This window comes from Perognathus longimembris, chromosome 7 (assembly GCF_023159225.1).
Source record: "Perognathus longimembris pacificus isolate PPM17 chromosome 7, ASM2315922v1, whole genome shotgun sequence".
In the NCBI taxonomy this organism is placed as follows: domain Eukaryota; kingdom Metazoa; phylum Chordata; class Mammalia; order Rodentia; family Heteromyidae; genus Perognathus; species Perognathus longimembris.
The window spans coordinates 15,591,330-15,614,041 of record NC_063167.1 but is presented as its reverse complement, the minus strand read 5'-3'; the positions used below and the strand labels follow the sequence as shown (position 1 = coordinate 15,614,041).

The following is a 22,712-nucleotide window of genomic DNA, read 5'->3' as shown; positions in this document are numbered from 1 at the left end:
TCCAGGTGGAGGTAGGCAGGTGGAGTTGTCTCCTGGCAGGCAAAGGATGAGGAGCAGGACCCAGGGCAGTGGCTGAGCTGGGCAGAGCTGCCCCCTGGGTCATGAGAAACACATTGATCAACAGTCTTTGTTCTGGGGACTCTGCCAATCAGGCCACCTGATTCTTGGGCTGTGCTGTTCCACGAGTTCATGAAAAGGGGATGAAGAGGTTTCCCACTCTGCGGAGCGGTGACATTCACAATTCTTTGGCAAAGAGGAGAATGTGAGCTCTGGAGTGGCAGCCCTGGACCAACTCTTTTTTCCCCTATTCCATTTCACAGCAGCTCTTAGGTTTAAGATGTATCATGACTTCCATGACCAAGAAGGCGGGAGGCCAGGAGGCAGGGGAAGAGGACTGGCCCAAGGCCAGCAGCAGGTGAGGAGGTAGAATGAGGCACACAACTGTGGGGGCTCTTCTTTGCCTGTCCCCACACTTCTCAGCTTTCCTCATGAGAGCCAGCGGGGGTCCCAGCGAGGCCTCACATGTATGGCCTATGACCAGTGGTGGCAGCCCGATGTCCCCACTGTCCCACTGGGACCCAAAGCAGGGGCCCAGAGCCAATGCAGCTGTCTGCTGGTGCAGTGCGCGGTGATCAGAGCAGGAGCAGCTGCTGCCCCTGGAGAACTTACTACCTGCCTGGGAGCCAGGTGCTCAACAGGGTGGCTGCCCTGAGCAGTGGAGAGCAGACAAGGAAGAGCCTTCCAGTGGCGCCTGCCGTGCTTGTGGGGGCTCTTGGATGGCCTCTGGCAGATCACCTGCCCCTTGAATCCTTCTTCTTTCATTGGTGAAAGGAGGGTAGGACCATATATTTCCTAAGGCCCTTCCAGCCTGGATAGTTCTGGCGTCTCCAAGGGTCAACTCACCTCTTCTCCTGTCAGGTAGTAGGCTGAGAGGAGTCCCCCAATGTAGCGAATGTTCACCTCAAACAAGGATGCTTCCCCACTCTGCAGACAGAAAGCGGAGGGGAGGTAAAGACACCTGTAAGTTCCTAGAGCCAGCCACAACCTCCAGACAGGCCCCACTGGCCACCCCCCCCCCCCCCCGCCTCAACACACACCTTGGCCCCACTCTTTTTTTTTTTTAATTTTTTATTTTTTTTATTAATTGGACATAAATTTTTTTTACAAGGTGTTGTGCAAAGAGGGTGCAGTTACATAGTAGGGCAGTGTGTACATTTCTTATGATATCTTACGACCTGTTTTTCTGTCCCTTGTCTAGGTCAGGTTGACATATATGCAATATACAATGTATCAAGAACATATACAGTATTCACAGACTTGGTCTATACTGTCTCTCCGTCTCCCTTTCTTAACAGTCATATATCAGGGAGATCATGCCCCTTTGTTTTCTGTGTTCTAGGCTTGTCTCACTCAACATTATTTGTTCGAGTTCTGTCCATTTCCCTGCGAATAACAGTATTTCACCATTCCTAATCGCTATGTAGTATTCCATTGTGTATAAGTACCATATTTTTTGGATCCATTCGTCTGTGGAGGGGCATCTGGGTTGTTTCCATATTTTAGCTATTGTGAATTGTGCCGCGATAAACATGGAAGTACAAATGCCTTTTTGATATCTTGGATTTTGCTGTTTAGGATAGATGCCTAGGAGTGGTATGGCTGGGTCATAGGGTAGGTCTATATTGAGCTTTTTGAGAAACCTCCATACTGTTCTCCAAAGTGGTTGTACTAATTTGCACTCCCACCAACAATGGAGAAGGGTTCCTCTTTCCCCACAGCCCCTCCAGCATTTGTTGTTTCCTGAGTTCAGAGTATAGGCCATTCTAACTGGGGTGAGGTGGTATCTCAGTGTTGTTTTTATTTGCATTTCCTTTACTAGCAGGGATGTTGAGCATTTCCTCATATGTTTCTTTGCCATTTTTATATCTTCTCTTGTGAAGTCTCTCTTTAGCTCTTTTGCCCATTTCCTAATAGGTTTATTGGGCTTCTTGGCCCCACTCTTAACACCCTCAGTGGGACAGGCCAGCCTCAGTTTTCATAGCAAAAGTTGAGAAGGGTGAGCACCTGCTTGGCAGTTATTCCTGCACATTTACAGCATTCCAAATAAACACTGGGCTTGGCTCCTTCTCCAGCTCTTAGGGCTCGAGGCCATCGTGCAGCTATGTCTGATCGGTGCAGCTGTACCTGGCTGCACTCCAGCAAGTACAGGACCTGTGTTGGGAGCTACTGGTGAAGTTTAGCCCAAAGGGAAGCAAATCCTCCTCTAGCCCACCTTCTCCTCTTCCCCGAGAGCCCCCAAGGCTTGCATGGTAACGGAGAGTCCCTTCCCCAGAGTGACAGGCAGGGAGGGTTCTCAAAGGAGGCTGTGGGCAATGGAGCAGGCAGTGTATGTGTGGGAACCTGCAGGGTCTTTGTGTTGGGCCAGGGGTGTTGAGGCAGCTTGCAAAGATCAGGCTTGGGTTAAAATCCCACCTGGCTGCATACTTGGCTTTGGGATTTGAAGCAAGACATCTTGCCTTTCCCTGCTGAGGTTATTCCTAGGGCTTCAGGATAGACACAGTTAAGAACTACTGGTTGGGGGACCGGCCACCTCCCTCACTTCCCCCGGCACACTTTCATTGAGAGCAACAACCATCACCTGTTCCCCTGGAAGAACTTTCCATCATCAACATGTATGTGAAGCCACATGTATGAGGGCCTTACAGTGCTCTCGGTGGTCACCTCATTTCTCATATGAGAATGCTAAGGTTCAAAGAGGTGATCCCACCTTGCTTTCCCCCAGGGACACTCTAACCTGCCCCAGGCTGCCTGACCATCTCCAGGCTCCCTGGCCCCCCTGGGTAATGGCTGCTTCCATTCTTTTGTTTGTTTTGTTTTTTGCCAGTCCTGGGGCTTGAACTCAGGGCCTGAGCACTGTCCTTGGGCTTCTTTTTGCTCAAGGCTAGCACTCTGCCACTTGAGCCACAGCGCCACTTCCAGCTTTTTTCTTTTCTTTTTTTTTTTTGGCCAGTCCTGGGCCTTGGACTCAGGGCTTGAGCACTGTCCCTGGCTTCTTCCCCCTCAAGGCTAGCACTCTGCCACCTGAGCCACAGCGCCCCTTCTGGCCGTTTTCCATATATGCGGTGCTGGGGAATTGAACCGAGAGCTTCATGTGTAAGAGGCAAGCACTCTTGCCACTAGGCCATATTCCCAGCCCCAGCTTTTTTCTATGTATGTGGCACTGAGGAATCGAACCAGGGGTTCATCCATACAAGGCAAGCACTTTACCACTAGGCCATAGGTGGTGAAGTAGGGGGTCCTACTTCACCACCAGCCCCAGTTGCTTCCATCTGTGCCCAGAGGAACACAGGGGACAAAGTGGGCCCCCAAAGATGCCCTTTCCCTCCCCCCATCAGCAGAGGAGGTGTGGGAGGGTGCTACTCTTCCCTGACTTAATGCATGCTACCACCAGAAGTCAGAACCAGCCTCAGGATAACCACAGAAATTACCTGTGCTGGGCTTTACAGAGCAGTATAAATGTTTTCTACAACACTCCAAGTAGTCCTCACACCAAGCCCAGGAACCAGGCCTTACTGTGGTCACACTGTCTTCATGAGGAATACCAAGGTCAAGGGAGGCAGAGGCCTTCTTCAGACCTGCCTCTGGGGGACACTGCTCTCTCGCTGCTTTCCGGCCCTCACTCCCAACTGTGCTAAGACAGGCTTCACTACTGCTGGCTGCAGAGCTGCCTCAGGTCCCGCAGCTCAGGACCTGGCACTTGTGCACTGAGCTCTCAGCATGCGTAGCTGTGATTCCTCCTTCCTGTCTGGAAGTCTCTACTTCTTACTCCCCAAATTGACAGGTGACATGTGGCCTCTCTGGTAAGCTGAGAAGTCCAGGCCAGATCCTTGTTTAGTCTGGGCTTTGAGAGCTATGGAGTGAGCCTCAAGGCTTTTGTGCCATTCAAACACTTGAGCATCCCCTCAGCCAGGCCCTTGGTCCTTAATCCTCACCAGGATGCCTGCAAGAATGGGAACCAAGGGGCTGGGGATATAGCCTAGTGGCAAGAGTGCCTGCCTCGGATACACGAGGCCCTAGGTTCGATTCCCCAGCACCACATATACAGAAAACGGCCAGAAGCGGCGCTGTGGCTCAAGTGGCAGAGTGCTAGCCTTGAGCGGGAAGAAGCCAGGGACAGTGCTCAGGCCCTGAGTCCAAGGCCCAGGACTGGCCCAAAAAAAAAAAAAAAAAAAGAATGGGAACCAAAAGGTCCTGTGGTTGGTCCTGGGTCCTATGGGCTATCCCACCACATAGTCTCAAGAGAGCCAAGCAGGAGACATGTGGAGCTGACATGGCTGGAAGGCTGAGCCACGTCTTCTTCACTGCGGTGGCTGCTGTTTTGTGATGGATTCTGCCTCAGAGGGGCCATCCTGGGTGTAAGTGATCTGCCCTAGTTGAGCAATGGTGAATGGAAGGGAATGGAATGGGAAGGAATGAAAGGGAGGCTCTTTCTTCTCAGGGGAGGACAGCAGGCTGGGGAGATATCCTCATCCCAAGTCTGGTCGTAAGGAGGAGGCTCCATTGCAGCCCTGGTTCTGGGACTGCCCTGCTGTGCAGCCTTGGGCAAAGGCAAGACCCTTGGTATCTCTGGGCTTCCAAGATCTCTCCGGGAGTTGGGTGCTGACAAGTCTTAATCCTCTGATGGTCTCTGACTTACCACATTCAGGTGGAAGCTCTCTTCCACCCAGGTCTTGGCTTCCTGGAACTCCTCCTTCAGCTCCATGAGGTACAGCGTGTCCAGGGAATCAATGATGGTTGCCCCACTGAGGCCACCTGCAGGCACAAAGGACTAAAATGTGGCTTGGTCTCATTACTGTCTTTCCCATCCCTGTTCTCCAGGGATCCCAGATACCCAAGCAGGCTCCAAGGTATGATCCAAGGGGACTTCAATGCCACCACTGAGTGCATGAAGATCTCATGTCCTCCTGGGGGCTGCAAGGCAGGGAGGGAGACGGCACCAGATGAGGCCCTGCCCTGACCTTGGGTACCCTCCTCTGAGGTCAGTGAATCAGCCCAGGGTTGGCTGGGCACCCCATTTCCTGTGTGTGCCGCATAGGGCCAGTCCTCTCACTTGACGACTCCCCACACGACTAATCTGGGAGAACAACAGAGGCACAAACACTTATCCATGGAGATGTTTGCTGCAGTGCGGTAGACTGTGTGGAAGAGGTTGGAGAAGACCCCACAGCCTACAGTGGGGGACTATCAGATGGCCATCCTTCCACACAGGTGTTTATTTGCATGGGAGCGATCCCTAGGGATCTGTTAAGTTAAAAAATTGCAATTTGATTTCTTTATTGTAAACTGCAGCAAGACTATATCCAGCACCATGATGGGAAGGGCAGGGATCAGTGGTGATATTTAACTGCTAGGCTATAGGTATTTAAAAATAAAATCTTGGGCTGGGAATGTAGCCTGGTGGTAGAGGGCTTGCCTAGCATGCATGAAGCCCTGGGTTCGATTCCTCAGCACCACATACTTCTCATGAACACCTTACAACTAATGATTACAGAAAGCAACAATCTCCTTAGGGATCAGAATATAGTAGTTCATTGTCCCTCAGAATCTTTCGGGGACCCCCTACTTCACATGTTTAACTTAAGCATCCGCTCCCTTCTATAAAATGATGTCGTACTTGCAAATGACCTTACAGATTTTCCCCTACACTTGACCTCATCTCAGATCACTTAGAATACATAGTACAAGGTGAAAGCTGTGTAAGCAGCTGTTATACTGTTCAGGGAACAATAACAAGAAAAAAGTTGTCAGGACATGTTCAGTACAGAGAATTTATTTCCCATCTCTGGTTGGTTGAATCCGCTGATGGAGGTGCTGAGACCCCACTGGGTTGCCTTTGGAAGAGTAACTGCCCCACAGTGTCCTCCTTGGGGGTGGTATTGAGTCACAGCCCCCCCCCCCCAGAGCTAGAGCTGCTGAGGAGACCCCCTCCACCCTACCCCATGCAGCCAGTGTTCCCATCTCGGCCCCTCAGCCAATAGTGGTCTAATTGCTCCCTTGTGTTGGTGCTGCAAACAGAGAATGCTGAAACCCAGCCATGGCCAGGCAGGGTCTGACAAGGGGCAAAGTCTGGGAGAGGAGGAGGGGGAGAGGAAGAAGGAGAGGAAGGAAGAGACAGCTTTGGGCTTAAGATTAAAGACAGCATTACCAGAAGGGAGGGTTGGCTGTGCGGGTGGGGGTGCAGTTATGCACTGGCTTAGGAATTAGGGCTAAGGTGAACTTCTAGAATGCCAACCCCTTCCACACTCATGGTCTGTTAGGAGACACAGGCCCAGGCCAGAAAGCCCCTCTAGGTGTCAGACTGGATGAGCTAAGGCCAGGGAACACTGAAGGGTCACAGATATATGGAGGAAGGCCAAGGCCGGCCCAGGCCTGGTGCCTACCCATGCTCTGGCACTGCAGCTAGGGCCAGCAACCTGCAAACCTGAGGTTCTAAGGGCCTGGAGGGGTCCTGCTACCCCACATCTCAGATGATGCCTTGGGGGGCTGACCCCGCTGAGCATGTGGCTTCTCCACACTTGGTGCAAACACTCTGCAATCTGACTGCTTGTTCTGCCATCATGCTTGCTTCAGTTGTTCTCCGGGTCTGTTCAGGCCAGTAGAGGGGCTGTAGAATCTGATTTGTGAGGCCTTTTCCTGGGCCACCTGTGGGATCACCTCACAGTCCCTCTGACCCCTGGGCCAGGCCAGGAGGCACCGAGGCTTCTCACTGCCCTGTGACCTCTCTGGGGACACCCAATGTGGACAGCCGAGAAGCAGCTGGCTGAGCTCTGTTGGCAAGGTCCTGGCCCTGCTCTGGGCTCCTTCTCTGGGTTGGCTGCTATCCACCAAGGCACTCACTGGAGAGCCTTTCATTCAGGCTAGGGGTTATCCAGAGGCCAGGCTGAGGGGGGAGGCTCTATCCCCAATCCACCCTATGGGTGGCCTGGGGCAGCTCCCAAGGGGAAAGACACGTGCCCTGCAGTAAACAGGCCAAGGACCTACATGTGAAAGACCAGCAGGCCTCAAAAAGGCAGACTGGAGCTGGGGTGGGTTCCGGTTGGGCCCACACTAGCAGCCTCAGCTCTGAATTGTGCTTTCCACAAAGGACACCCCTTTGTGAAAGAAGCAGGAGACAGTGAAGAATTCCTGTAAGCTAGAACTTAGAACCGGTTTACAATCCAAGCTATACACCTGCTCTAACCATCAACATTTGCATCTGTCGGGTAAGGTAGGGAGCATGCCTGCTGTCCACACAGTTGACACACATCTGTCCCTGTTTGGAATAGACTGGCACCCTGTCCTCCGGGCGGCTTTTCCACAAGGCCTTTGGGGTCCCGTCAGTGTCTGTTGTGTGTGAATGACCCTCCTCTCCAGCCAGTCGGCCCTCCCTCAGCCTCCAGCACAGGTACGCCCCCGTTCTTGAAAGTGTTGTTTGCGTCCTGTTTCTGTCCAAACCAGCAGGGATTATGGTCTTGATCAGAGCCAACCTTGTGCCTGGCAAACAGCTGCTAACTGCCTGAGGGAGGAACAAAGGAGGCTGCTGAAATCTGCTCTTATGCCCCAGGCCTGGCGCTGGCTCTGCACGGGCCTGGACTCCAGTGCACCTTTCCTCTTTTGTCTAGCTCTGTGAATGCTGTTTCCAGCGCTGTTTGCAGGTTCCTCCCATCTGCCCACCTCCGCACACTGGGCCGGTCCCCTCATACTCTGGCCTCTTCTCTGAGGCCTCCCTCTACCTTGGTGATTCCAGCACATGAACTGACTCCTAGGTTTAAATCTCCAACCATGACATGGTCCCCAACAACCAAGTAGATACATCCAACTCCCTGCCCACATCCTCTCCCCCTCCCGAGGAGGGTTGCGGGCATCTTTTGTTTTAATGTCTGGGAGCAATTCTGCTCTACTTCCAAACCGGCTCCCAGCCCCATCCTGCTCATGTCTACTCCCTCCCCCAGGGGCCATGCCCATAGAATGTGCCTCTGCTGTTTCTCAGGCCTGACCAGTCCTGCAACAAATCCCAAGAGCCTCCTGACTGTCTCCAGGGCTTCTACCTCCTCCCCTACTCCATCCATTTGTCCTCAGCCTGTGGCTAGAGGAATTCCATAGAGATGCAAGTAATACCAGCCACTGCACTCTCTAGCTCAAGTCCTTCCCCTCTAACTTGCGGTCTGTCCGTCCACACCCAGGGCCTGTGGTCTGGCCCCGTTCCCCTCAGCTTCTCTTCCTCACGCCAGGTGCACATTAGACCCAGGCCTGGGAGGCTCAGTGGCCCTCCGCTGTGATGGCACTCCTGCAGTTCTGTCGTATTTTCTCATGACCTTTAGGGCCAGAGGCAAGGCACAGGCTCTGCTCAACTGTCTGCCTCTGTTCTCACAGCCTCCACACCTGGAACACGGCAGCTCTCCACAGACAGGACGCCCACCGTGCTGGGAATGGAGCCCTTGCCTCGGGGAGAGCAGCCAGGCTTTGGAGGCTGTGGCTCACTCACATTCTCAGCGCCTACTTACCACCTGCGGCTCAGCAGCATTAAAAAGGAATTTGTCAGGCGGAACAAGCTGAGCCCCCAGAGCAAGCATCAGTGGTGGTGGTGGTGGTCATGTCCAGGGCTAGGTGAAGTCCACTCCAGGAGCCAGTGACGGCTGACGGAGATCTCTCCCATGATCAAGCGAGCCCAGATCACCGCCCGTCAGGGGCTTCCTGTTGGGGGCTGTTTGGTCCCCCACAACCTCCTCCCAGGACTGCCTCCTCAGGAGTCACCTGCCCACCGTGTTGTGGTTTGCATCCTCTAGGGACTCTGTCCTGTTCATGACAATGAGGTTTTTATGGGATGTTTTATTAGCAAAGAGAAATGGGTCAGGCAAGGCAATTCCAGCTTTGGGAGGAACATTTAGAAGAAAAAAAAAACAAACACCCAAGGCATAGCCTATTACCACAGCATCCCCAGAGTCAATGCTAATGCCTGTGTTTAATTTAATGATATAATCCACAGAGACTTTTTTTTAACTATAAAGAAACAACACAAATGTTTTCTCGGCCTCCAGAAAGACCAAGGAGGCTGTGTGGCAGATGGCTTTTTCAAAGATGGCCACCATGGCGTCTCTCACCTGACAGCAATGGCGCTCTTCTTGCAACCTTGATTTCCTCCCATGGTGCCTACCCTCACTCCTAGGTAGATCTGGCAAGTCCCTGGACCAACAAAACCAGCAGAGGAAGGAGGTGCTGGTTTCCAGGTGCAGACCTGGAGAAACAGGCAGCTTCCCCTTCCTACCTAATGGGCTGACCAGCCACTGCACTTTGAGGGAGCCCAAGACAGTCTACCAGAACACAGGGGGAAGCCACATACCACAAGCCTCCTATCTATGCCTCCTGACTGGATGGAACCATAGATGTGCTCTATCAAACACAGCTTTCTGTGAAGATGGGGTCTTGCTAACTTCTTCCAAGGCTGTCCTTGAGCCACAATGCTCTGGATCTCTGCTTCCCAAGAAGTTGGGGGTATAGGGGTAGGCCACTGTGTCTGGCCTTAAGACATTTTAGGAACTTTTCCAGGAATTCAGCAGAATGCTCTCACTAGAGGTAGATTAGTAAAAGATGATCAGATCTGATCACATCATTGTTATTTTAGTTTTATTTTTCTGCCAGTCCTGGGGCTTGGACTCAGGGCCTAGGCACTCTCCCAGAGCTGCTTTTGCTCAAGGCTAGCACTCTACCACTTGAACCACAGCACCCCTTCTGGCTTTTTCTGTGTATGTGGTGCTGAGGAATCGAATCCAGAGCTTCATGCATGCTAGGCAAGCACTCTATTGCTAAGCCACATTCCCAGCCCTCAATGTTATGTTTAAAACTCACCTGGCAATCTGCTAGAGCACTACGAAGAAGTGAGTTCAAACCCCCAATACTGCCTGCTCCTCCTGCCCCCACAAAAAGAAAAGAAAAGCCCTTACTTTACTCTGATCCCAGGAACAGTGTGCCGAGCTGTGGTCCAGGCCTTAGACCTTTCCAGATGCAACGCTCTTGCTCTGGTTGTGATGCTCTGCCCACAACCCAGGAGCAGCCAGCATGCATGTCTTCTGGGGCTGCCTGGTGAGTGACACAATCCCTCTGTCTGGAAGGCCTTCTGCCACGGCTCAGAGTTCCTACTCTAGCACTTGCCTTGTATTTCCTGTCCACCTTTCACCCTGGGATAGCACACCAAGACAGCCTCAGCCTGGGACTCCACAGCCTCCAGAACTGTTGGCCGAGTCAGTTCTGCTCACTAGGAATTGCCTGGGCTTGGGCAGTCTTTTATGGCAGTATGAAAGATTGGCATGGCTTGGCAAACATCTCTCTTCTTCTTGGCCTTTGTTCAGTGGTGAGCCTTCTTCCAAGGCATTCCTGAGCTGCCAGGCAAGCCTGGCCATGCCTCCTCCAATGCCCATGCTCTGCGGGGCCTTACCTCTGCACACCACCGCCTTACAGCCCTGCCTTTATTTGCCTGTGAGCTCTGGGGACGGGGGGGGGGGGGGGTGGGCCTCACTCTGCCAGGGTCCAGCTCTGTGCCCAGGCTAGGCACTATGAAGATGGGCACCAGTGGGGGCTGACTGGATAGTGCAAGTCTCGGAAGTACTTTCCTTCAAGGCCTCTCAGCCTTGGAGAAGACGACATGCAGACTAGAGGCCTGCTATCATGGAAATCTCTTTAAAGGGACAAAATGGGCAGCCAAGACGTCAGAGCCCTGCTGGAACTAACAGCCCTCATCCTTTTCAAACAGATGCACATACATTTTGTTGCACAGTTGGCTGGAGGCCGTGTGCCACGGCTGACTGCTGGATGAGGGTCACTGGGATGAGGGGCCAGACACGGCTCACAGAGCAGTCTGCTGGAAATGCCCAGTACTTGTAAAATGTCGATGTTTGATTTGTTAATTTTTAAACAGGAACTGAGGGTGCTATCTGACCTGGAAACCTGCGTTGAGACTTTTGACAGGGCTGTAAAAAAGGACTCTGAACTGCTTTTGTTTTAAATTATCATCGAGGCACAGAAAGGGCAGGTGTAGACACTGGACCCCAATGCTGCAGGGTGGCCTGCAAAGTCACCGGGGCTGGAGGCCGCCACTGTCCAGACCCTGTGACCAGCTGTGGTAGAGGAAAGCACTTTGGAACGAGACAGATCCGGGCTCAACCCTTAGTCTTGGTCCTTTCCTGGCTTTGTGATTTGGGGTAACTAACTCTGCCTCTCCGGGCCTCAGTAAAATGGCACAAGAAATCTCTTTTGAGAGTGTGTAGTAAGGGGTTCAGAGGAATGCAGGAACTCCTCCACAGGCCCAGCAAGCACTCAATAGAAGAAATGAAGAAGACACACCCGGCACCCGGCACCCAGCACGTGCTCAACACACTGTGTGCACCACAGGCTCAGGGCCAGCACACAAGACAGCTGCACCCAGGCTTCGTCAGGCCCAGAGCCTTGGCAGATTCTTGGCCCAGAAGGGGAGAATGGTAGTGCCTCCATGCCAGGCAGGCAGAAAGGACAGCTTCCAGGCAGAAAGGACTGAGCTGGGTGAGGCCGGCTGGCATTTTAACCACGCTGCCTTGGCAGGAAGTAGAGCAGACACCGGAGCTCCTGTCAGCTCTTCCCAACAGGCATGGAGCCCAGCAGCTCTATGGGCAGCTCCTGAGACCCAGAGGCCCTCCCCTTTTTGCTACCACCTGCATAACTTTGGTGACTGTTGGGTGACTCTTCTCTTCCATCTGCTGCCTTGGGAAGGGTGAGCATTCTTACCCTAGCAGCTCTGGGCTTGTCCCTGCCCTTTGTGTTGGTTCATGGCTGGTGGGACATTAAACCCTGTCCTGCTTTGATGCCTGGATGTAAAGCCTACCATGGGATTTGCGGGCATGATTTGAGCAAAGGGCTGAAACATCCTTGCACAGATGGGTCTGCCCTCTCCCACCTTCCACCCCAAGAAGTTTCAAAGTGCCACTGGTCCAGCAAGAACGAGAGATAGTGGGGAAGACTTGGATGAGGCTGATCACAGCTAGATAAGCTGAAGTCTTGCCTCTGTGAAGCTACAACAAATACTCGCTTGGCACTCATGGTGGGTTCATTTGTTACACAGCACCTGATGAAAAAGGCTGACCACTACAATGCTTGGACAGCACTCCTTAATAGTCTACGTGCTTCACATTCTCTTTAGTCCACTGATTGATTCCACAAGGCCCACTCTCCCAAGCCTCTAGCCCTTACCTCCAGCCACATCCTCTTCTTGGAGTGACCTCCTCTAAGCAAAATGGCCCATGTATGACCCAAGATCTAGATGAAATGCTACTTCTGTCATAAAGGTGTTCTTGAGCCTCCCACACTAGATGCTTTCCTCTTCACAAGTGATTGTTATTTTGTTGAGATGGGGTCTTGCTGTGTTTGAGGTTTGCCTTTGGAATGTGGAATTTTGCTAAATGCCAATGACCAAGTGACCTTGTTAGATTGTTGGCACCCACTAAGCAACTGCTTCGCCAAGCACTAGTGGAGTCTCACAGACATCTCCTTTGCACCTTGTGACAACTCCATTATTATTCCTCTCACAGATGAAGAGGCAGGCTTCATGAAATTAAGTCACTTGCTCAAGATATACCCAATCCACCATAAGTCTACTTTTCTTCGGCAGTATAGGGTTGAACTCGGGGCTTCGAGCCTGCTAGGCAGGTCTCTACCACTTAAGCCACATCCCAGTCCTTTCGATTTAGTTGTTTTTTGGGCAGCTCTCATGGTTTTGTCCAGCCAGACTTGATTCCAATTCTCCTATTTATGCCTCCCACGGAGCTGGGATGATAGGCACATGCCAGCATGCCCAGCGATTAGTTGAGATAGGGGCTCACTAACTTTTTGCCCAGGCTGGCTTTGAATTACAATCCACCTGATTTCAACTTCACAGTAGTTGGGATTACAGGCCCGAGGCTTCAAGTCTGCATGCCACCCTGTCTGGCACGGGAGCACAATGACTGTCGTGGATTGTTGTTGAGTGGGTTGTGGTCCACCTCACTCACTTCGTAGACAGGGAGGTGGCCCTGTGGCAATGAGACGCTCTTGCGGACCACCTCTTGTTACCAAATAGAATGTCTGTGCTGCAGGGAAAGATGGGGACTGGATTCCAAGCAAGGAGCCCTGGTATGGGAGAGGCTGCATTCACTCAACCAGAGGCTGGAAAGGCACACAGAGGGAAGCGCATGAAGTATGGTAGCGTAGAAAAGTCAGCAGGGTAAGTCTTGACAGGGTCATAGGCAGAGGGCCTCAGGGGCAGCCAGAAAGAAAAACGGCAGCAGGTGGCGAGGGGCAGGGTCTGACTCTGACTGGATGTCATGTACAGAGCAGCTGGGCGACCCCCCCACCCCGCCCCGACAGCACTCTCCATCTTGGCTTGGTGAGCTTGTCACAATGAGGTAAAGGGGAGCACAAGCACCCCCTCAAAGCTGCTGGAGATTCCCTGCAGCTGGGATGCAGTCATTTACCCATCCAGGGATGGGGAGACCGAGGAGACTGTGGATCTGGGCAATGTTAGCCTTCCGCTTTGCTCCGCTGCTGCTGCTCCTGTGAGGGGGTGTGTGTGTCTCAGGCCCAGAGACAGAGTTACAAAGCCAGGCTGGGCATGCACTGTGGCCACACGGAGCTGTGCAGTGACCATGGCAAACTCCTACCCCCACATTCTCTCAGCATGTAGACCACCAGAGCCAAGAGGCACCGATGTGCAGCACTGACAACCAGGTGACTGATGCGTACTGGGAGGGCACGCAGGGAGGCCCCATTCACCCCGAGGGACTCACCGAGGTGGGAGCACCTGGGACGAAGCTGAGCCTCTACGGAGGGTCCTCCTAGCTGCTTGCATGCTGAGCTGCAGGGAATGGAGACACGGAGATCCAAGCCTGGATCTAGTACTTGCTGCCACCGCCAGCAGCTGCCCCGAGCTGGCTTCTGGCAGCAGTGATCAGCCTGTGGAACCAGTGTACTACTACCCTGGAAACAGGCTCTCCATACAGGGCCTCCCAGGCCGTGCTGCCCTGGAGCTTCTCAACAGGAGGGTGTGGCCACTCTCCCTTTTTACAGGACAGGAAACTGAGGCATGGAGTCAGGTAAATGTCCCAGGTTGAAGAGCAGGAGCCAGGCCCAGACCCTGACCATGTGTCCTTCACCAACTGTGCATCTGTGGGGACAGGGCTGGCTGAGGGGGCTGAGGGCACCTGGCCAGGGCCTGGCCCTGCCTCCTCCCCAGGGCTGCAATGCTCCCTCCACAGAGGCCCTGCCGGGGTGTGAGGAGCTGGCCACTTCTCCCTGGAGGCTAAGGACCCTCCGTAGGCCCCTCACTTACCATGGCACATGGACCAGCCTGGCCCTGCTTCCTGCACAAAGCCTGTTCTGCTCCTTCCACACAGTTCCAGGTTCCAGAGGCTAATCACGAGGTGGGGGTTGTTCCCCTAACAGGCAGTCCCAGGGGCAGAGGTTCTGCTCCATCATTATCATCATCATCATCATCATCATCATCATCATCATCATCATCATCATCATTATTATTGAACCTGCAGGGGGTGGAGGCAGTGTGGAAGCCAGGTCCTGAGGTTCTGAGTCCAGTGTACAAGACTGAGACGGTGCCCCTGTGACCAGCAGCTAAGCCAGTGGCCCTCCCTCAGGCGCGGCCCGGCTCCTCTACAGACCTCGCTCTTCTCTTTCTTGGCTCCCAGACCCCTGAAGAGTCTGATGGAAGCCACCCTCCTTACTTGGGACAGCCCATTCCCCACCCACACATGGGTTGAGGAGCTACCTTAGAGTCCAGGGGACCCAGAATCCAATCCTGCTTGGCCTCTGGCTAGCTGTGTGGCCTGTAGCCACAGACTGCACCCCGGGAGCCGTACTCTCCTCTGGGAATGGGGTACCGTCCACCACAGAAGCAGCTGCTCCTCTGGTGTGCAGTGCCATCTGCTCTTCTCTAAGTATGTGTGTACTGTTGGGGTGCCTGGAAGCTGCCTTTATGGTTTTAGAGGCATCAGTGGTGGTAGGAAGAATCCCCGGGCTTCTAATAAAGAAACAAAACACATTTCAGACCTGGCTCTAGGGCTTAGCTACTTTGTGACCATACCCAGGTGACTTAACCTCTCTGAGCCAACACTTGAATTTGCATCTGTCAAAATGAACCAGTGACAAGGCCTTGGAGGTAAAGTTATGAAATTCCCCATAAAGAGGTGGGTAGAAGAGGGAGCAGGAAGGTGAAGGGTCTGTGCAGAGTGGGCTTCTTCCCACCAACCTGTGCCCACCCACTCACAGCCAACGCAAGCCCTGGCCTGGGGCAGCCACAGTAGCTTTCTGAGTGTAACCTGCCTCTGTGGTTAGGCCTTGGGGCTACAGCCACTCACGGACAAAGCTAATATTCTGTGGCCCAGAAGGTGACTCTGTTTCAGAGAAAACATACAGCACAATTTCCTTCAGATCCACCCGAGTGTTTCAAGGCTGCCCAGGCCAGTGTGGTTCTGGGAAGTTGGAGGTGTCACCATCATGAGCCTCAACAATTAGAGCCTTAAGCGTCTGCCACTCTCAGCCAAGGTTTGCAAGGATGACAGGAAACTAAAAGGCTCCGATTCAGTGGCAGAGTTTGTAGAAACACACGGTAACCCGGTTTTGTCTACCCACGGAAGACACAGCTCAAGTCATTAAAAAGCCATTGTACTTAATCACGCGTGGAGAAGGCCGGGCTATGTCTCTACGATCATTTCCAAATGGTTCCAGGGTAACTTTCTAAAACTGAGAGGCAAGCAGGGAGGAGATTACAGCCGGCGATCATCTGAGGGATTTCTGGGTCGGCTTCCCAGAAGACGAGGGATGCGAGAGGAGAATCACCACCTAGCCCTTGGCCGCAGTGGGGATGGGGACAGCTAGAGGGACTGTCCAGGTGGCTCAGGCCCGAATACTGCCTGTGAGACCACAGCTGCTTTCTCAGAAAGCGGTAACATCAAGTGAGCAATGGTTAGGAGGGTGGCAGGAGCTGGTAACAGGGTGGAGCTCAGTTAAGGGCTGGGGTCTGGAATGGCCTTTGCCACTCACTAGCCCTGTGACCTCCACACAGTTCATACATCTCTCAGAGCCTCAAGTTCTTCACGGATAAGTGAGACATCCACCTCCTAGGTGTGGATCTGTAAATGGGCAAATTCCCATAAAGCCTTTACCAGAGCATCTGGCTCATAGGCATGTGGCCTTAACACTAGGAAAAAGGAAGCCTTAATGACAACTTAGGATTTGGTTCAGGAAGAGCAGGAATCTGCAAGGGGGAGAATTTCACAAAGGACATCCTAAGCAGAGCATGTGTAAAGGCCCTGGGGTGACAAGATGGTCGGGGACGAGCAGAGTGTAGGGGGAAGGAAAGGGAGGCAATGCTGCCAGCCAAGCTGGAGCCCTGTAGGAAGGATGTGGCCATGGGCTGAGGGGCTCAGGCTCTGAGGTGGAGACAATAGGGAGAAGAAAGCACGTTTGGAAGCAGAGAAGGCTGGGACAGTGTGTGAGAGCCAGGTTCCTTTCAGGGTCTGGAACTTTCCAGCCTTAGACCATGCTGAGCACTCTCGGTGTGAATCACGCTTCACGGCTGAGCTAAATCCCCAAGAATTAAACTTCAGGGGAAAGTACTTACTTCGGCTCACAATTTCAGGTTGTAAGACTTCATGGCAAGAAACATGTTGTTGGGGATCATTTTTGCAAACCTCCTTTACCAACCCCTCCTCCTAGGCACTTTTCACCCACTCAAATGGACAATCAAGATTAACAGCAAAGGGGCTGGGAATATGGCCTAGTGGCAGTGGTAAAGTGCTCGCCTCATATACATGAAGCTCTGGGTTCGATTTCTCAGCACCACATATATAGAAAAGGCCAGAAGTGGCTCTGTGGCTCAAGTGGCAGAGTGCTAGCCTTGAGCAAAAAGAAGCCAGGGACAGTGCTCAGGCCCTGAGTCCAAGGCCCAGGACTGGCAAAAAAAAAGATTAACAGCAAGAACATGCAACCCAGCTCCCAGCTCTCTTGCAGGGGGAGAGCCAAGGCAGGGAGCTTCCGTCCAGGCAGGAGCTGCACATACCCGAGGCATCTCAGCGGGGCCTGTAGACAGCACACCCCCAAAGCTGACTGGCACTGGGAGCCACACTCTGAAAATGATGACTTCTCCACTGCGCTAATCCGAGTGACAGCGAGCAGCAGACCCCCTCTGCTGCCATCCTCTTGCTTTTTTGGGGGGCAGTCGTGGGGCTTGAACTCAGGGCCTGAGTGCTGTCCCTCAGCTTTTTTGCTCAAGACTAGCGCTCTACCTCCACTTCTGGCTTTCTGCTGGTTAACTAGAGATGAGCCTCACAGACTTTCCTCTCTGGCTTCAGATCCTCAGATCTCAGCCTCCTGAGTAGCTGTGATTCTAAGTATGAGCCACCAGCACCTGGCTTCATCTTGCCTTTAGATGAGCAAGAAGTAAATGTGTGGCTTGGATCTACCGCGATCTCTGCGCTTTCTGTTAAAGCAGTAAGCCTGACCTAAACAAATACATCCACTAAGTGGAATGAACTCAGACCCCTGACTGCACCTCTCTGACAGCTCAGTAGATACCAGGAGTGGAGGAGGATTACAGAGGGATCCATCATGCAGGTTAGGAGCTCTGGCCTCTGGGGATCTGGGGCTGGTGAAGGGGAGGGAGAGGGGGAGGGGGAGGGGGAGCACACGGGGGGGGGCGGGGCAGGTCTCCTCGAAGGTCCTGACACAGCTGGAGCCTCACTGCAGTTCTTTCCCATGGCAGTTCCTGATCCCAGATGTTGAGCCCTTGGGGAGAGGCGGCTGGGTCAGGCTCTCATCTGCAGATGGTTCCCCTGGGAGGAAGGCGGCCCTTCCCCCCTTCCTTATCCCTCTGATAACTTGTTCCAGTCTCTCACAACTCATTAACAGGAAATCATATTCCCTGCCAGGAAGATGTTCGGCTGATTTTTCAGACTAGTCAGGTAGGCTTTATCAAAGCCTTGCCATGTGTGCGCAGCCCTGGTGCTCTGGCTCTGGCAGCCGCTGCCAGGCCCTGTGCCCTGTGTACACTACGCTGCCTCTGGAGACTGGAGAGCCTCATGAGGCGGAGGGCTCGGCCGCTGAGGCTGGTCCCCACACCCAAGCCTTTCACACTCCCAGACCAGGTCTGAGGCTGAGGCATGCTGCCCTGGCCTCCCTCCTCCTACCTATGGGGTCTCAGCATCAGACCTAGTCTGGGAGTGTGAAAGGCTTAGGAGTGGGGCTCAAGTGGTAGAACACCTGCTTAGTGAATACAAGACGTCCAGTACTGCCAAGAAACAACAACAAACGCACTGTAGGTGAATCCTTGAAAATCCTGTAGGGGGAACGTTGTGGGAAGAGGGAAGCTCACGAGTGGGAGCAGGCCTGGGAAGGATGTACTGCGTGCTGGGTTCTGAGAGGCCTATGGTAGCCTCTAAAGGCCCTGGAAGCCTGGCTATCTATCCCAAGACAAGGCCATCACACTTGTGTGCTCACTGGGCTCTTTCCCTGAAGCGCCCTTCCACACCACTCTGGGAAACAATGTTCATTCTTCAGGACCCAGCTCATGGATGGACCTTCTCTGTGAAGTCCCCAGAAGTGAGCCAGTGGCTCCTTCTCTGTATTCCCCTCAGTATTTTGTACTAACCTCCTATGATGTGTGAGCCTTTCTGCCAGGAGAGGTCAAGGGGCAAGGTCATAGCCCGTTCAGCTTTGCATCCCTAGCACCCAGTGCGGTCTAGCAGGGTCTCATGAATGAATGCACCTCCTTCCTCTAAGGCATTAGAGTTCCTATTTTCCCACCTCCTGCTGGGCTTCCCTCCTGGTCAGAAGATAAATAAACTGCACCCTTTGTCTTTCACCCCTTTGGTATTGACCTGAGCTGAGTTTTAATGGTGCTTTGACAAAAGGCAACTCCTATGTTCATTTTCCTTGGCTAATTACATTTCCCAATTGAAATGCTTATCTCTGCACTGGTGTTAAAGACATAATCAGTTTCCAGAATGGATTCAAAAGAGGTGAGAAGCAAGAAAATAATTAAGCCAACCTCTGATTGAATCAAATAATTAAGCAGATTAAATCGGTTGCCTGGGATCAACAGCCCAGCCCAGGGTGGGGAGTGTGCAGCTTTACTGAGAGGTAGAGATCCTTTCAGATTGTCCTACGGGTGGGCAGCATTTCCCCCAAATGTAAGTAAAACAGGAGAGTTTCAACTGAAAGCAAACCAAGGTAGCAGGCCTTCAGGTTTCTTTTTCTTTTTCCTCTTTTGCCAGTCCTGGGGCTTGAACTCAGGCCTGAACACTGTCCCTGGCTTCTTTCTACTCAAGGCTAGCACTCTACCACTTGAGCCACAGCACCATTTCTGGCTTTTTCCATATATGTGGTGCTGAGAAATCGAACCCAGGGTTTCATGTATACAAGGCAAGCACTCTACCACTAGGCCGTATTCCCAGCCCCCTCAGGTTCCTAGTTTAGGTAAAACATTCTTGGTTTTAACAGAAGCAAAATCGAGAGATGAAGATGGAGGTTCTGCTCCAGAGTGTGGCCTGGACACTGCTGGTAGAAGTCGTATCAAAGGCTTCAATTCTTTACCCCACTCTTCATCCTGTCCTTTACCACCCAGTAGGCCCCTCTCTCCCTTTACTCTTTTTTTTTTTTTTTTTTTTGGCCAGTCCTGGGCCTTGGACTCCGGGCCTGAGCACTGTCCCTGGCTTCTTCCCGCTCAAGGCTAGCACTCCGCCACTTGAGCCACAGCGCCGTTTCTGGCCATTTTCTGTATATGTGGTGCTGGGGAATCGAACCTAGGGCCTCGTGTATCCGAGGCAGGCACTCTTGCCACTAGGCTATATCCCCAGCCCTCCCTTTACTCTTAATCTGCAATCTGCTGAGCAGCTAACTTGACAATGACATCAAACAAGATCCAAGCAAGTATCCCCTTCCTGTGGTTGTACCTGCACTATCACTGTATCTTATCTGAGTACACTGGAAACTGTATATACTGGTATTAGAACTAGGAAAGTGAAAGGGAATACCAAAATGGAGAGACACAGGATAAAAAGACAAACGACCACAAAAGCAATACTTGCAAAACTGTTTGGTGTAAACTAACTGAACAACTTATGGGGGGAGAGAGAAAGGGGGAGGAGGGAGAGGGGGGAATGAGGGAGAAGGTAACAAACAGTACATGTATCCAATGCCTAATGTATGAAACTGTAAACTCTGTACGTCACTTTGACAATAAATAAGGAAAAAAAAAAAAAAGATCCAAGCAAGGCTTCAAATGCCCCCTTGCAGGTTTCTGCTAAATTTCCTGTTTCTGCCATCTCCATTCATAGCAAAGCTGAGCTGTCCCACAGTCCCAGCCAAAGGTCTCGTAGGTCAGCTGACAGTTGCCTAGTCCCAAGCCTGCTTGAGATCTGTAGTGTCATGTGGTGGACTTAGCCTGGGCTAACTGGGCCCTGAAGACTCCTAAGCTGCCTAACACTGTACCACTGATTGTTGGGGAGGTTTGGAGCTGTCTGTCATGCAGCAAGCACTCTCCTGGCAATGGATGACCAAAGCAGTAGCTTTTAGCCAGGAGTAGCCTTTCTCCAGCCCCAGCTTCTAAAGCCCCACCTTCAACTCTCAGCTTCAAATGGAGAGTTATACACCCTGATGTGTGAACAGTAAATCTTTATCCAGCGAATTCACTTGATCTTCACAAAGGCTTCTGGGCAGATGTCAGGATGGGGCTCATTTGTCTCATTTTGTAGAACCAATTAGAAGCTTAGAGAACCAATCAATTAGAGCCAAAGATACTGGCTAAGAAGGTAAGTTAGATAAATATATTAGCTCCCACCTCCCCCTGGTCCCATAACTCTGAGAAACCAGGAAGAGAATTTAGAAAAAGAAAACAAAAAACAAACACGTCAATCCACAGCACAAAGCAACAAGAGGAGAAGACAACAGAAAACACATTTGGGCAGCTGGGAAAGAGAGAGAGAGGTTGAGCATTGATTTAGCAGAAAAAGAAAACTCAATTGTAGAATTAGAATATAAATCTGAGGAAATTTTCTGGAAAAGAACTAAAAGCAAGTGATTCAGAAAATAAAAGAAAAATAAGACAATGAGAGGACTCGCTCTGTAGATTTAATATCCAAACTGTAGGGATTTCAGAAATGGAGAAAAAGGAGAGAAGAAAATAAAGATATAATTTTAAAAAATGTCTCTAGAACTGAGACTGTAAATTTCCAGGCTGGAAAAGATGAATGATGGGAGCCCCATCCTAGGGCAAATTATGATGACGTTTCAGAACACAGAAGACACAGAACATGTCCTGTGAGCTTCCAAAGGAAAAGCACAGTCAGGAATCTGAATGGGATCAAGCTTCTTTTCAGGATATCAGAAGCTAGAGACAATGAATCAGTTTCAAAATTCCGAGGGAAAAATGGTTTCCATCCTATAATTCTTTATTTAGTCCAATTATTATTATTATTTTCTTTTTTTGGCCAGTCCTGGAGCTTGAACTCAGGGCCTGAGCACTGTTCCTGGCTTCTTTTTGCTCAAGGCTAGCACTCTACCACTTGAGCCACAGTGCCACTTCCGGCCTTTTCTGCTTACGTGGTGCTGAGGAATGAATGTTAGGCAAGCACTCTACCGCTAAGCCACATTCCCAGCCCCTACTTAGTCCAATTATAAACAAAGCCTGAGGGAAGAACAGACAGAGGTTCATAGTTCAGACATTTCAAACTTTCTGCCCCACCCCCATATGCTCTTCCCAGAACGTGAAAGGCAAGGGAGCCAGCAATGGGGGCTCCACCAGAGAGCTCCACAGCCAATATCACATGGTAGAAGGCTAGAAGCCTCATCCTAGGGTCAAGAATAAACAAAGATGTCCAACGCTGAGTGGCACTGTACTATGGAGTCAAGTACTGCCATTAGGCAAGAGAGGAATGGAGAGCACCTACCAAAGAAAGGGAGAGGTAAAGCTGAACCTGAGGCTGATGGTGTGAGGTGCAGTTCTAAATCCTCATCTGCTACCATTCCATGGAAATAATGGCTCAGCAAAGTGCAGATATGAATAATAAACACTCTAAAAATAAAATTGAGAAAATACTTTCACTGAGAATAGGCCCCCAAAAGAACAAAATAAGTGTAAGTTTAACAAATATCTACAAGCATTGAAACCTAGAAAACATTGCTGAGATAGAGGAAAAAAGATCAGAAAGAGCCATGTTAACATGGCAATTCTCCCCAAGTGATCTACAGATTCACATAATCTCTTTCAAAATCCCAAATTTTTTTTTTTTTTTTGCCGAAGTTGACAATGCAGTCCTAGAATTTATATGAAAACACAAGGGACCCAAAGCAGCCAAAATAATCTTACAAAAGAACCAATATGGAAGACTCATTTTGTGATTCAAAAACTACAACATCAAGATGATATGGTACTGGAACACTACAAGGCTGCCCCAATCAAAACAGTGAGATACAGGCAAGACAAATCAATCAGGAAAGCAGAGTCTTCATAGAAAAAAAACAAAATAAAAAAGTTCTATGATGGTCTTAGGGCTTAAACTCAGGGCCTGAGTGCTATCTCTAAGCTTTTTTGCCCAAGGCTAGTGTTTTGCCACTTGAGTCATAGCTCAACTTCCATCTTTTTTATGGTAACTTGAAGCCTAGGT

At 51.4% G+C, this 22,712-nt stretch overlaps 1 protein-coding gene across 4 annotated transcripts in view; it reads right to left on the bottom strand.

Moving 5' to 3' along the window:
- The window catches only part of Man1c1 (mannosidase alpha class 1C member 1), a 125,217-nt gene that overhangs the window by 23,495 nt on the left and 79,010 nt on the right, over positions 1–22,712 (bottom strand). For all 4 annotated transcript variants that reach the window (XM_048350545.1, XM_048350546.1, XM_048350547.1 and 1 more), the window contains 2 exons: positions 4,697–4,812; positions 904–984 (listed from right to left, as the gene is read on the bottom strand). In XM_048350545.1, coding sequence (XP_048206502.1) covers positions 904–984; positions 4,697–4,812 — 197 coding nt within the window. The remainder of the gene's footprint in view (positions 1–903; positions 985–4,696; positions 4,813–22,712) is intronic.